Source organism: Prionailurus viverrinus, chromosome B4 (genome assembly GCF_022837055.1).
Source record: "Prionailurus viverrinus isolate Anna chromosome B4, UM_Priviv_1.0, whole genome shotgun sequence".
NCBI lineage: Eukaryota > Metazoa > Chordata > Mammalia > Carnivora > Felidae > Prionailurus > Prionailurus viverrinus.
Genome location: NC_062567.1, coordinates 77,516,137 through 77,531,086, shown reverse-complemented (window position 1 = coordinate 77,531,086; position 14,950 = coordinate 77,516,137). Strand labels below are relative to the sequence as shown.

Sequence of the window (14,950 nt, the reverse complement as noted above, 5' to 3'; positions counted from 1 at the left end):
GAGGTGGGGGTGGGGGGTGGTGAGGCTGGACCAGGAACCCCACTGGCTCTGCATTTCTGTCTTCTCTGGGAGCATGCCACTCTGCCCCTTATCTCACCCCTTGGAGAAGTAGGCTCTGTACCCATTTGCCAGTAAGGTAGAGGAAGGCAGACCGATAGAAGACACCGGAACAGGGTGAACCTGTTAACAAAGCAATGGATGTGTCCACGGCCGGGCTTCCCCAGTTCTCCCATTCTGGGAGGGAGGGGAGAGCGGGACAAGAGAGCGTTCTCCCTTTGTGAGTCACCTCCCCACAAGGTTGGGGGAAAACACTGAACGTTAAGTCCCCACAGAGCTGGCATGGGCCTTCGATATGATATATTTTTGGAGGACTGGGAAGCCTGGTCAACCTTGAGACTTTTGTGCCTGTACCAAGGAGGACATTTTTTTGGGATGCAGTGGCCCTTGCTCACCCCACACGTCAGGGAGTTCTCTCCCCTCCCTTATTCAAGGTCCTTTGAAGGGGCTGCTAATACCCTTTTTTTTTTTTTAGTGCTTTTCCTTCCTACATCTTTACCTCAAGTTCTTTCTTTCTCTGACCCTCTCATCCAATTTCCTGATGATCTTGGAGAACTTCCCTTGCAATCCCGAACTTCCGGCCCCCACACCTAGCCCCTATGGGTCACTGTCTCTGTGGAAATCTCCAGGGATGCGTTGCCCAGTCTTGACCTCTGTGCTTGTGCGTCTGATATGGCTCTGTGGCCTGGATCTTGGGTTGTCCGACTAGCATCTGCCTGAGACCCGGACACACAGTCGCAACAACAATAACTAACCTTTCTAGAGCACTATTCTGTGCTAGCCACGGTACTGAGCACCTATGTAATGAAGTCATTTTTTTTAATTAAAAAAATCTTTATTTATTTTTGAGAGACAGAGTGTGAGCAGGGGAGAAGCAGAGAGAGAGAGAGAGAGACATAGAATGTGAAGCAGGCTCCAGGCTCTGAGCCGTCAGCACACAGCCGGACACGGGGCTCGAACTCACGAACTGTGAGATCATGACCCGAGCTGAAGTCGGACGCTCAACCGACCGAGCCACCCAGGCGCCCCTGTAATGAAGTCATTTAATTATCACCAAAGAAAAGATGGATTACAATGACTATCCGATTTTACAACTGAGCTAACTGAGGCACGGAGAAGCAGCTTGCCCAAGGTCAGTAAGTGGCAAAGCTGGGATCCAAATCCAGGCAGTCCTAGTCCTGAGACCACACTCTGAAGGCCTCTGCTATGCCACCTCTCCTCTCCAACGCTTTTTATTTTATTTTTGTTAAGTTTTATTTATTTTGAGAGAGAGAGAGAGAGAGAGCGCAAGAGGGGTAGGGGGAGAGGGGGGAGAGAGAATCCCAAGCAGGCTCTGCACCGTCAGTGCCAAGATGGCTGTGGGGTTCAAACTCAACAACCACAAGATCGTGACCTGAGCTGAAATCAAGAGTTGGATGCTTAACCGACTGAACCACCCAGGCACCCCTCCAAGGCTTTTTTTAAAAAAATGTTTATTGGGCTGAGAGAGGGAAACCCCCTAGTGTGGAGGAGCTGGAGGATATGGTTAGGCTGAAAGTCAAACACCAGAAGCCCGTTGAGGTCCCCTAGGGCAGAGGTGGCAGGAGTTACCAAGGGTGACATCTGGTACTTGGGGAGGGGGAAACGCGGCCCTCACCTCTTCCAATCCCTGATACCTATTTTCTACACTGGAGCCGCGCAGCTAGGCAACCCCCCTCTACTCTGGAAGCATGGAGGCAGGGGAAGAAGGGCTAAAAGATCCGCCTAGAAGCCAATGAGCGGAGAGTCAGAGCTAGGACCACCAGAGGCCGATAGATGGCGCTCATGGCCCAACACAGCCTCTGCAGCTCCAGGAAACCAAAGGAAAACAAGCCCTCCCGTTAACCCCTTCCTGCCTGGGCTCTGGCCCCAGGAGCAGCCTGCTGGGCAGCAGAGGGCCCTGCCCCAAGCCTGGCTGGACCCTAAGGAATGGCCCAACTCTCCAGGCTCTGTCCAGGCTACAGGTCTGCTCCTGCTCCTGCCAGGTAAGTTCTAACCATAAATCATAGTCGGCCAGGCTTTGGAGACTTCCCAGAGGGCCAGGAGACTAGGACACAGGCAAGACAGGTTGGCAGCCCCCACCCCAGCCCAAGTTTCATCTCTTAGGCTTTACCTTTTGAAAATCTCTCTGTCTCTGTTACTAAGCACCCCCACTTCAGGAGAGTTCCTCACCTCCATCTTCCCTGAGAAGGACCCACCAGGTGGGGAAGAGTAGCATGGTCTAGAGACAGAGAAGGCTCCCAGAGCCCTGCGGGGTCAGCTACAAGAACTCACTGTGGGGTTGCCTGAGACTCAGTTTCTGCCTGTGTTGGGACTCCCTATCTTTGGGCTCCTGGTGTAAATGGGTTTACAGGGACAGAAACAGTCCTCTAAGTCTTTCTGGAAGTTGACATTGGGAGTGGGGGTCCTGGGGGCATCTCTGTTTGCTTGTCACTCATTTTACTCATTACTGTCTTACCAGGAGCGGCCTTGGAATGCGGAGGGGACGCCATGATGATAAACTGGAAGCAGCTCGCAACCAAGTGGCAAAGGGATGGGGTGGGCAGGAGGGTTGCCCAAAGGATGGTGAGGCTCCTAGCATTTTTAAGCAATAAGATGACAACACAGTGTGGTTCCCCCACCCCGCCGCCATAATTTTGGTTCAGAGACATACAAACGCATAGATCTGTGAAGAGAGAGGAGCCTGACGGGGCAGTTGGTTCTAGAAGCTCAGGATACTCTTATTTCAGTCATTCCAGAGAAAGAAGCAGAGGCATGGGGATAGATGTACACAGAGGAAGACCGAGACACATAGATACAGAGAAAAAACCATCAAGAGAGTAGGGATAGAGAGACATTTACACAGGCAGAGAGAGGCAAGGACAAGCAGGGAAAGAATCTGACACAAGTGCAAGCTCAGGGAATAACAGACTGTGAGGTGGATGATTAACTTTATTTGCAAAGTCTTGCAAAGGTGGGGTGGTTTTTCACCTTTGGTGTCAGAGGGTTGCTGCTCACAGTTCCCTGAAGCTCATGCCGCACCCAGTTAAGTTTTTGTCTGCTGGTAGGAGAGCAGGGGAGGGTTGGGAAGGGGGTGGCATCCTTGTTCTCTCTCCTTTTCCTGTCCTGGGGTTCACTGGTCTCCTTCTTTACCACCTGTAGGGAGACCTTGCTTCTTCTTGATCTCAGTCATGGCTGTGCTGAGGGGTGCAGGGGGTAGGGGGTGGGAGGGATTTAGAAGATAATTAGCCTTATGGGGCTTCCCGTGTAATGAAAATCTTAGAGTCAGGACACAGAACTATACCCAGGAGGGGGACAAGAGCAAAATTAGGAACGGGACAGCTCTGGACATTGTTTTGGGTTGGGGAGGTGGGAGGGAATGGACTGTTTGGTGCAGCCATGGGGTTAGGATTGGTCAGGGAAGGTGTCCTGGACAGAGTATTTGAGGGGAAGGATTTGGAAGGATGGGAGATTATAGGGCTGGGTAGACTGCACAGCAGAGGAGAGAGAGAAATCAAATGGGAAAGCCATGGAAACACAGGCTTCGGCAGTAATGGGAAATGGAAGTGTCTCAAAGCCACTACTAAAGAGTTGTCAGCAAAATAAATAAATAAATAAGAATAAAGTTGTTAGCAGAAGTGCCTCCTTGGATGTTCTAGATACTGTCCTTTGAGGGCTGCAAAGAAGAGATCTCTTATCCTTTGGGCAGCAGGAGGACTAGAAATGGTCTTTTTTCATTTAATACCCTCAGGTGAGCTTCGAGATTGGGTAATGGTTGAAGCTCCTTGATTCGCAGTCCTGTTGGGAAAAGTCTTGTCGATGAACTTTTGGAAGGGTGCTGCCCTTGAGGGCTAGCGGCCAGGACCTCTGAGGTCCTTAATGAGCCTGGTTTCTCCTAAAGCCTTCTTGATTTTGCTCTGATGTAAGGAATAAACTACAACCCCCAGAGTCACTTAGGGCTAACTTAGCACGCCTTCCGGGGATTTGAGTATTTCCGGCGGAAGTTACCGGCGCTACGCCAATCTCCTTCCCTAAGCAAAGTAGACTACAATTCCCTCTGTCCTCCGCTTCCGGGGGCGGGGAAGGGAACTGGAAACCGGATGGAGAGCTGAACCAGGTGAGGAAGTAGGGACCCGGGCACCTGGGGTGCTGGGGGGCCGGCTTGGGGCTCTCCGGGTTGCGAGGCGGTGTCGAGCGGGGAGTCAGAATGTGTGTGTTTGAGGGACCCTTGCTCCGTTTGGGGCTTGCCCCGGCGCAGGGAGAGTCGAGTCCACGGAACCTCCCTGAGGGCCTGCGGAGACTTGGCCTTCCCGTCGGGCGGAGCCCTAGGGCGGACGCGGAGGTTTCTTACGGCCCCCTAGCTGGCGGCCCTCTCAGAACCAGTAGGAGGGATAAAGTGGTGTTTTTAAGTCCATGACCTACTACTGCTGCTATTCGTTTAAGGATTGCTGATTGTCCCTGTCGACTCCTTGGAGTGCCCTCAAGGGATAGGGGAGTGGATAGTGTCTAGAATTCCTTCTTCCACTTCCTGGATTTAGTGTCAGAGAACCTAGATGGCCAGATATTGCTGGATCACCCTCCGCGGCCTTTGCACCTAATACGACGCTGTAATTTATAATGTATCTACGTTTCTTAAGTCTTTGGTTCTTGGTGACTTTGGATAGGACTTCCAAGTTCCACCTTTGGGTTCTCGTAGTGCTTTGTTTAGGACAATAAAGCTCAAGTCACAGTGTATGAAAATTGTTTTATCTGTTTCTGAGCGTGGCCTCCATTTTCTTATTATTTATTATTTCTTCTTCAAGAGATGACCACAGTGCCTTTCATGTAAGAGACTCATAAATATTGGAAAAAATAAATGAGTTAACAGGTTTTGATAGGTAGGTCGGATGGAATGTGTGATTTCATAGGGAGGAGAGTTAAATGGCTTGCGTAAGAGAAACTTAGAAAACTAGGGCTAGAAATTGATTCAGTTGACACTCAGACTGTGGTTCTTGTTATCAGATTAGGCTCTGAAACTGGAACGCTGAAAACAAAGCCTTGTCACTCTTTTTCATACCCATCAGCCTTGCTGTCCCCAGCACAGGTCTCTAAAGGTCAAAGGTAGGCTCAGTGGAAGAGGAGAGAGATCCCAGAGCTGGAACTGGCAGTCCACTAACATTGGCACTACATGAGGAGATGCCGAGCAGGGGCCCCTCAAGACGTTTGAGTTCTCCACAGTCCCCTTCTGGGCTTTTGTTTGAGCCCAGTTGGCCCTGGTTAGCCATCTGCACAGAGCAGTTAAAGACTTCTGAGATCAGTCTGGGGAAAGATTGTCTAAGTTTGGCCCTGACTTTTTTTTCTCTTCTGCTCCCCTAGGCTGAGGTCAGAGAACAGATTGATGGATCAAGCTGTTCAGTCAACCCCTGAGGTCCCTTCTGGGAGAAGAGGTTGAGAGGGAGAAGAACCCTGACCCCTGCCCTATGGGAGGCCCAAACAGGTTGGAAACGTCCAGAGCCTGGCAAGCCCTCAGAAACAAGCAGAATGCCAAGTGGACAGCTGAACCTTGAGTGAACTCAGGCTGTAGAAATGGAGAGTTCATCGGGAAAGACTCCGAGGTAGAAGGTAGTTTTAAACAGGATTGGAAAAGATAGAATGGACAGAGCTGAGCAGGTGTTTGTTGATTACCTAATAAAAGCTAGGATCTTGAAGGTATAGAGGGAAACTGAACAGGGCACCCTAGGAAGTTGGTTTAAAATACAGATTCCCAGGTCTCACACCAGACCTTCTCATGTGTGGGGTGGGACTGGGAAGCCACGGCAAATGCCACAGTGTCCTGAGGTGGGAAGGGACCAATGGGATCTCTGGAGCTGCATCTTGCAGGATGGGGTACGATTTGGATGTGTGGAGAGGCAGAGGGGTCACAGTCCTGGTTGATTCAAAGAGTGTGTCTGGTCGGATTTGAAGAAATGGCGTGTGCAGAGTTTTGGGAGTTGGGGTAGGAAAGGCATTTTGAAAGCGTGAGTGGAACGGTCAGGCTGGAACCCTGGGTTTGCGGGGGAATTGTGAGAAGGAAGATTGGGAAGAATTGCCTTTGTAGGCTGTAGAACTTGCTAGAGTGCTCCCTTGGCCTCCTCACCCCTATCTTCCCCCTTTCTCCTCTGCTTCTCCACTTCCTCCCCACCCCCCACCCCCCACCCCCACCCCCACCCCCACCCCCACGTCCCTTATGTTACTATTATTGAGTGGATATTATTATTCTTAGTATTTGGATGAGAAAACCTGAAGCTCTGGCCATGGTTACATGGTTGTAAGAGTCTATTCTGAGTCTGGTAATCATCCTACTCACCACTGAGAATTCTTGACTGTGGGCAAGAAGCTGGGCTGGGTTTGGGTGGGGCGGGGGTTGTTGGATGAGGAGGGTGGCTGACTGAACCGTCTCAGGCAAGATGAGATGGGTGGTTAAGAGCGTAGCCTTGAGCCAGACAGATTGGGTGCAGATTTCAGCTTCATTACTTGTTAACCGCATGACCCTGGGCCAGTTACTTGGTCTTACTAAGCCTCAGTCTTCTCACCTGTAACATGGGAGCAATAATAGGCCCCTCATGGGGTTGTTAGGGGGACCAATGAGGTGTACCTGGCACAGAGCAATTGCTCACCACCTGGAAGTGATTGTAATTAGCCTCCTGTAATTAGTCTCCGGGCTCTGGCTGTGCACCTGCATCTCATTCTTCAGCACATTGGTTTTCAGGACACAGCCCATCCTGGCTGCGCTTGTTTTATTAAGGGTGACATTAGAGGCGCTGGAAGTTTGCCACCAGTAAATATATGCTGAACACCTACCATGTGTCTGGCATGGCCTAGGAACTAGTGACTCAAGACCTATGCCTGATGGAAAGGAGGTTTGGAGTGGGGGACGATGGCTTAGTCTAACCAGGTAACATATGGAGAAGAAGTATACTTGAAGCGGGGGGGAGGAAGGACCCATCACTACCAAGAACTGAGATAACTCAGTCAACCCTAGGGGGTTGGGGGACGACTGACAGTCTCTTCTGAGCCCAGGAAAGGGCAGCCCTGGCCAGTCTGGATCCCTCTCACTCTAGGGCTGAGGGCTGATGAAGCTTCTGTTCATCTCTTTTCCAGGTGGCAGTGACATGGCTTTGCCCCAGGCTTATCCACTGGGGCCCCTCCATGAACCTGCAAGTGCCCTAATGGAGCCCCAGCCTTGCCCTCAAAACTTGGCTGAAGGCTTCCTGGAGGAGGAGCTTCGGCTCAGCTCTGAACTGAGCCAGCTGCGGTTCTCAGAGCCCGTGGGCATCATCTACAATCCTGTGGAGTATGCGTGGGAGCCACACCGTAGCTATGTGACCCGCTACTGCCAGGGCCCCAAGGAAGTGCTGTTCCTGGGCATGAACCCAGGACCCTTTGGCATGGCCCAGACCGGGGTAAAGGGCTTGGCTTCCCCTGGCGGGTGGAGTGGGAGGCTCCAGGGTGGATGTTTGGTCGTGTGTGCTGTGGGGGGAGGAGTGTGGGCCTGGCTGTGCACATGTGTGGGTGCGGGCCCCCTCGTCCCCTCCCAGGACACATGCTGGCTCCTGTGGTTTCAGACGCTCTCCTGGCCTTGCCGCCTGTAGTTAACCAAGCACATTAATGGTAGTTCCGTTTCCCCTGTGAGCTGTCCACTAATTGCCTCTGCGAGCCCTTCCTTCCGCCAGCTCCATCTAACCCTTACCTTGCCGGATCTCCTCTTTCCCTAGAGCATGGTTGGGGTCGGGAGAGGGACCAGGACTACTGGGTCCTCAGGGGAGACTGGTCAACAGGGGTGGGTATGGAGGAGACGCAGGGCATCCAGCCGGCCTGCTTCTGTTTCTTAGCTGAGGAGAGATTGAAAACAGAGCCGGCTCTGGGGCCTGCCTGCTTTCCTTTCAGACCTCAGGATGAGTGAATGCCCCTCAGTGGGGGTGCTTGGCAGATGGGGGAGGGGAAGAGGCTTCAGGGCAGGAGGCTCAATCGCTTTTATTGACCCCAACTGGGGGATGAAAGGTGATCAATGATGATCGATGGAAATGACAACCTGAGGCTTGGGGCTGAGAGGGCGCCCAGAGAGCAGTGGTCAGTCCTGTCCTTGGGCCTCCTCTACCCCTGGCAGCTTTCTGTCTCAGACCATCTGTCTGTCCCCAGTACTACCCATCATATCCTGTGTAGGACCAGATATTCCCATATAGTCTTTGCATGTGGTCCCAAAGGCAGGTGGGGATAGAAGCAAACAAACAGATTCTTCTGGATTGCAGTCCACAATGAGAAGTTGGAGAAAGATGAGCAGGATCAAACCTTAGGGCCAGAATTTTTGTCTCGAGCCTTTGGGTGAAGGGGTGGGGGTGGGGTGTCCAGACTGGGTCCTCATGCAGGGTGGAGAGGGGTCAGCTGACCCAGAACCCAGGCATCAGGTCTCTGGAATGAAACCCCCGTGTCTCTCTCCCTCCCGACAGGTGCCCTTTGGGGAAGTGAACGTAGTCCGGGACTGGTTGGGCATCGGGGGGCATGTGTTGACCCCTCCCCAAGAGCACCCTAAGCGACCAGTGCTGGGACTGGAGTGCCCTCAGTCAGAGGTGAGCGGTGCCCGGTTCTGGGGCCTTTTCCGGAAACTGTGTGGACAGCCTGAAGTCTTCTTCCGTCACTGTTTTGTCCACAATCTGTGTCCTCTGCTCTTCCTGACCCCCAGTGGGCGCAACGTCACTCCCGCTGAGCTACCTGCCGAGCAGCGAGAACAGCTTCTTGGGGCCTGTGACGCGGCCCTCCGCCGGCAGGTGCAGCTGCTGGGGGTGCGGCTCGTGGTGGGAGTGGGGCGGCTGGCAGAGCAGCGGGCACGGCGGGCTCTGGCAGGCCTGATGCCTGTGGTCCGGGTGGAGGGGCTCCTGCACCCCTCACCTCGTAGCCCTCAAGCCAACAGGGGCTGGGAGGCTGTGGCCAAGGAGAGACTGAATGAGCTGGGGCTGCTGCCGCTGCTAATGAAATGAGTGCCTACGTGGCCCGGCACGGGACACGTTCAAGGTCCCCAAGTCATTCTGGGGCAAGCCACGTGCTTCCTGGACCGGAGCAACAGAGTCTTCCCGGGCTCCCTCCCTGGTTGCTGGGACCTGGCGTGGCAGTTTTGACACTACTCTGGCTTGCTGCTTCCTTCACCTTCCTTCCAGCACTGCCTCTGGTCATGTGGTAACCAACTCCACAGAGACCTGCCATCTGCAAACTGCTCTACCTCAGTGTTCCCTTGGGAGCCTCTGGTCAGCTGAGAGTGACTTCTGAGGTTGTGTTTGCTGTGTTAGAGAAAAGATCCTGCCAGGATCCCCACCCGTCCTCATAGAACAGCTTCCTTCAAGCTGAGCCTTTTCCTCACAGGGACCAGGACAAAGCGAGAGGCATGGATGTTAAGAGGAAACTTCCCCACGGGAGACTGAGGCTGGGTCAGAGAAAGAATTCAGTGTTGCAGAGTGGGGAAAGACCAGAAGACCCGGATTTTCATCTCGGCTTTGAGACTTTACAGCTTTGGGCAAATCATCAAACCTCTCCAAGCCTCAGGATCCTCATCTGTAAAACGAGGATCCCTAACTCATGCGGTTGGTGTGGGGATTAAGTGAGGGAACACTTGAAAGTGGCTTGCGTAGTGCCAGGCAGGTGGGTGCTTGTTAATCTCGCTTTCTTGCCTCTTGGGTGGGGCATTGCTATATCACACTACAGCGGGAGCTCCCGCGCTCTGCAGGCCTTGCTGGGTGAGGGGCAGATTCTTGCCCTGCCAGAGATGCACCAGTCACTTCATGAAACCCCCAGCCTGTGATTTTTAGTCTAAGCATGAAAAGTTCCTAAACCCTTTTGTGTGGTCCTTTTTTTTTTTTTTTTTTTTTTCCTTCCTGCATATGAGTCCGAGGTGGTGGTTTAGGTTTTCCCTTCTCTTACCCCTTCACTGTTTGCAAAGGGTTCTCATGGGTATCTGGGAAGAGATGTAAACAGGTCTCTGATTGCCTTACCAGAGCTTAAGGGTCTCTGTCAGGGGTTCATCTGCTACTCAGGGCCCCGGGGGAGCAGGCAGTGAGTGGGCGGATGGGAGCACGGTATCTCCACCTAACTCATCTCTTCTGTCTGCTGGCTGGCATGCCCCTTTAGGAGGACTGGGAAGGTGAGTCAGTTTGGGAATAGGATGGGTCTTGAGGCCATCTTAATGACGACACACTGGTCGGACTCCCATCTCCTGGGACAGGGCATCTCCGGCTTTCAAAATTAATAAGATTTTTACTATAGGGGAACCTGGCTGGCTCGGTCAGAGGACCATGTGACTCATGACCTCGGGGTTGTGAGTTGGAGTCCCATGTGAGGTGTAGAGATTACTGAAAAAACATACATATAAAATAAACTTTAAGAAACGTGAGGTTTTTGTATAATAAAGACTTTTTTTTTTTTTGGTATAATAAAGAATTTGGCTGTTGTCCTTGGGTCTTGGGAGGGAGTTTCTCAGTCCTTGGAATTTCCCAAGTAATAGGAGTGTCTTTGTTATTCATGGAGTGCCCCTCAACCACACCAGAGGCTATGCGGAAATTGACTCTGGATGAGGGCTGACTGTGCCAGAAAGGCCGACCATTTGATTAGAGGGTTGGGGCTATGAGCTAGGTGATACCAGCCTGACCTGGGTGGGGGGAGGTTGGAGTGAGGGCTGGAGATTGAATTTAACCAAACGGCCCATGATTTCGATTGATAATATCTCCGGAAGGGCGCCTGGGTGGCTCAGTGGGTTGAGCATCCGACTTTGGCTCAGGTCATGATCTCACAGCTTGTGAGGTCAAGCCCCACGTTGGGCTCTGTGCTGACAGCTCGGAGCCTGGAGCCTGCTTCGGATTCTGTGTCTCTGTCTGTCTCTGCCCCTAACCTACTCGCATTCTGTCTCTGTCTCTCTCAAAAATAAACAAACATTATGGGGCGCCTGGGTGGCTCAGTCGGTTAAGCGTCCGACTTCAGCTCAGGTCACGATCTCGCGGTCCGTGAGTTCGAGCCCCGCGTCAGGCTCTGGGTTGATGGCTCAGAGCCTGGAGCCTGCTTCCGATTCTGTGTCTCCCTCTTTGCCCCTCCCCCATTCATGCTCTCTCTCTCAAAAATAAATAAAACGTTAAAAAAAATTAAAAAAAAATAAACATTAAAAAAAAAAAAGATAATACCTATGTAATGAGAACCTAAGGAAAACTCAGGACACAGGTTTTGGTGAGCTCCCTGGCTGGTGAACACACGGATGCAACAGCAGGGTGATGTGTCCTGATCCTGTGGGGAAAGTACATAGAAGCTGTGTTTGTGACTCACTCAGACCTTGCCTTATATATCTGTTCACTTGGCTGGTCCTAATTCGTATCCTGAATAATAAAACTTGTTATAAGCAAGTGCTTTCCCAAGTTCTGTGAGTCATTCTAATGAATTATTTGAACCTGAGGGGGTCATGGGAACCCCTGAATTCGTAGCCAGTTAGAAGTGTACTTTTTTTTTTTTTAATGTTTATTTGTGAGAGCCAGCAGGGGCGGGGGGCAGAGAGAGGGGGACAGAGGATCCAAAGTGGGCTCCGCACTGACCACAGTGAGCCCGATGCGGGGCTCGAACTTGAGAACCGTGAGACCAGGACCTGAGCCGAAGTCTGACACTTAACCGACTGAGCCACCCAGACACCCCCAGAAGTGTACTGACCTGTGGCCTGGAAGTACAGGTCTCCTGGGGACCCCTGAACTTACAGCTGGCATCTGAAGTGAGGGCGGTCTTGCTGGGGACTTGGCCTTAAACCTGTGGAGTACGTGCTCCCTCTGGGTAGTTAGCATCAGAATTGCATTGCACTCTTGCACCCCCTCATGCCTCTGACTCCTTTCCTCCGGGCTGTCAGTGCCGAGTAGTTACTGTCACATGTGGCAGAGCACTAGATTAGACACGGAAATAAGCGCACAGAGATTGTTCCCTTATGTGTGTAGCTGAGGTGGTCAGAGAAAGCCTTCTGGAGGAGGTGGCACATCACGTGGCCTGAGAGACTGGGAGTTTCGGAGAGCATCGTTATGTTCAAGGGGTAGCAGGTAGATTAGTGCGGACTTGGCCAAGTTGGGAGAAGAAGCTGGAGAGGTAAGCTGAAGCCATCTTGTGAAGGGTCTCGAATGCTAGACTCATCTTTGAGTATTTGAAGTCCAGTGTGGAAAGACATGCACAGAACACTCACATTTAAAAATATCCAATAGGGGCGCCCGCGTGGCTCCGTTGGTTAAGCGTCCGTCTCTTGATTTCAGCTCAGGTCATGATCTCACAGTTTGTGAGTTCGAGCCGCCCTCCTCGGGTTCTGTGCTGACCGTGAGGAGCCTACTTGGGATCCTCTCTCTACCCCTCGTCTTTCTGCCCCTCTCCCACTCGTTCTTTCTCCTCCCTGCCAAAAAATAAAAAAAAATGTTAAAAATCCCCAACAGATAGGGATGAAGGGGCAGGCCCTGTATAGGAGGCAGTGTTGGTGCAATGGGGTCAGAAAGGGAAAGGGGAGGGGGATTATAGGGAAGGTGTCCTCGTGGGACAGCAGAGGCTAGGTGGAAGTCTAGAATTAGCGATGGGAATCATGAAATGGGGTAGGGGTGGGCAGTGTGTAGGGACACTAGAACAGTAATGACCAGGATGATGGCTTGAAGACAGATGTGGCAGAGTCACTGCTGGATCTGCCTTCTAGTAGGGCTGCTGTTCCTCGATTCTTGGGCACATCTTGTCAGCAAGAGACCGATTAGGGACCTGGGCCTACTTTTCCTAAGGACACTGTATCAGTTGGCCAGGGCTGCCATCACAAAAATACCACAGCCTGGGTATTTAATATAAAATAAAATAAATAAACAACAAAATAAAATTAAAAAATTAAAAAATAAAAAAAAAATAAACAACACATTTATTTTCTCACCGTTCTCAAGGCTTGGAGTCCAAGCTGCCAATGGCAGTGGGTTTGTTTTCTCCCGAGGCCTCTCTCCTTGGCTTGCAGACGGCTGCCTTCTCACTGCGTCCTCCCGTGGCCTTTTCTCTGTGTGTGTGTGTGCCTCCTGGTATCTCTTTTCTTCTATTCCACCAGTATATTGGATTAGGGTTTTACCCTTAGGATCTCACATAACCTCAATTACCTCTTCAAAGGCCCTTTCTCCAAATCCGGTCATGTTAGGAGTTCTGTTTTTAACATGTGAATTTGAGGGGCATGGGAGACACAATTTGGCCCATAACAGGCATCTAAAGTCATGTCCCTGCTTTTCCTGTCCCCTACCAATATCAACCTCTAACAAAAGAGGATACTCAGGAGTGCCTTCCTCCAGTCTGGGGTAGAGTGGTGTAGTGGCTTAGCTACCCAATAGGGCTGAATCCATCAGACCAGCCCCTACTCCCTCAATTCATTCTGGAGTAGTTTTTTCAGTGCAAATCAGAGTGTCCTTAGGGAGCAGAAGCTACTGGGCCAAAGGGAAGGGAGACTGGAGCAGCTACACAACAATATTCTGAGAAGTATTTAAAAAATGTTTTAACATTGATTTATTATTGAGAGAGCATGAGAGGGGTAGAGAGAGGGGGAGACACAGAATCCGAAGCAGGCTCCAGGCTCTGAGCTGTCAGCACAGAGCCCGACGTGGGGCTCGAACTCACTGTGAGATCACAACCTGAGCCAAAGTCAGACGTCAACCAACTGAGCCACCCAGGGGCCCCTTGTGAGAAGTATTTAAAAGCCACATTGAAGTGATTTGGGATCATCTAGAGTTTGGGCTGATATAGTAGCCACTAGCCACGTGTGGCTGTTTACGTCAATGAAGTAAAATTAAAAATTCAGTTTCTCCATCACTAGCCATGTTTCAGGTGCTCAACAGCCACACATACACCACAGATACGGAATATTTCATCATTTCAGACAGTTCTGGATAGCGGTAATCAAGAGATCAGTAACGTGGTGCACAAGGGTGGCTCAGTTGGTTAAGCGTCCGACTCTTGATTTGGGCTGTCAGTTTGTGGGATCAAGTCCCGCATGGGCTCTGCGCTGACAGCGCGGAGCCTGCTTGGGATTCTGTCTCTCCCTCTCTTGCTGTCCCTTCCTGGCTCATGCTCTCTCTCAAAAATAAATAAATTAAAAAAAAAAAAAAGATTTTCCCTCAGCTCTGCTCCCGTTCTGTCTCTCATTTAAAAAAAAAAAAAAAATCAGTCACTTACAACCCTGCCTGTGAATCAGAATTCGCCTGTGGAGGTTTAAAAAAAGGCCCAGGTCTGAGCTACACTTTATTTATTTTTTTTAATTTTTTTTTTCAACGTTTATTTATTTTTGGGACAGAGAGAGACAGAGCATGAACGAGGGAGGGGCAGAGAGAGAGAGGGAGACACAGAATCAGAAACAGGCTCCAGGCTCTGAGCCATCAGCCCAGAGCCCGACGCGGGGCTCGAACTCACGGGCCGCAAGATCGTGACCTGGCTGAAGTCGGACGCTTAACCGACTGCGCCACCCAGGCACCCCTGAGCTACACTTTAAGAGCTTTTGATTTGAGAGGTCTGCAGTGCAGCCTGGAATCTGTTTTTCTCTTTGTGCTACAGATGTGCGGCCAAGGTTAAGGCAGGATTGTACTAGGTGCCCTGAAGGCAAGGAGAGGGTCTCTTATATTCCATACCCCAGTAGGTAACCCAACACCAGGCACAAAGTGGGTGTTCAGGACAAATATGCAAGTAATGCGCAAATCTGGCTTTGGAGATCCACCCCCAAGGTGCCCATCCAAGTAACGTGTGTCCCCAGAGTTTGTTGCTTTTGCCCAGTGACGGTGACTGAAATTCTGGTTCAGAGGAGTGATGGAGGTTTAGAAGTCCCATTCCAACACATGCACGTGCATATGCACACTCGGTGGTAGAGGCCGAGCTGTGCTTG

General features: G+C 51.3%; 1 protein-coding gene across 6 annotated transcripts; it reads left to right on the top strand.

Annotated features, from left to right (window-relative positions):
- The first annotated feature begins 4,094 nt into the window (after positions 1 to 4,094).
- SMUG1 (single-strand-selective monofunctional uracil-DNA glycosylase 1) lies at positions 4,095 to 14,691 on the top strand. 6 transcript variants are annotated; one of them, XM_047868267.1, is made up of 5 exons: positions 4,095 to 4,171; positions 5,410 to 5,648; positions 7,174 to 7,475; positions 8,520 to 9,055; positions 14,681 to 14,691. In XM_047868267.1, the coding sequence occupies exons 3-4, from the start codon at positions 7,185 to 7,187 to the stop codon at positions 9,045 to 9,047; spliced, it is 819 nt and encodes a 272-aa protein (XP_047724223.1). In that variant the 5' UTR covers positions 4,095 to 4,171; positions 5,410 to 5,648; positions 7,174 to 7,184; the 3' UTR covers positions 9,048 to 9,055; positions 14,681 to 14,691. The 6 variants fall into 6 exon arrangements, with proteins under 6 accessions (XP_047724223.1, XP_047724224.1, XP_047724219.1 ...); XM_047868268.1 differs by lacking the exon at positions 14,681 to 14,691 and having other exon boundaries at positions 5,410 to 5,530; positions 8,520 to 10,044; XM_047868263.1 differs by lacking the exon at positions 14,681 to 14,691 and having other exon boundaries at positions 8,520 to 10,044.
- Positions 14,692 to 14,950: the final 259 nt, after the last annotated feature.

What these genes read in the sequence shown, in the direction of transcription:
- SMUG1 (XM_047868267.1), top strand. Translation starts at nt 7,185, where the DNA reads ATGGCTTTGCCCCAGGCTTATCCACTGGGGCCCCTCCATGAACCTGCA. An exon ending in TTGGCATGGCCCAGACCGGG is followed by an intron (nt 7,476 to 8,519) that starts GTAAAGGGCTTG and finishes CCCTCCCGACAG; the next exon opens with GTGCCCTTTGGGGAAGTGAA.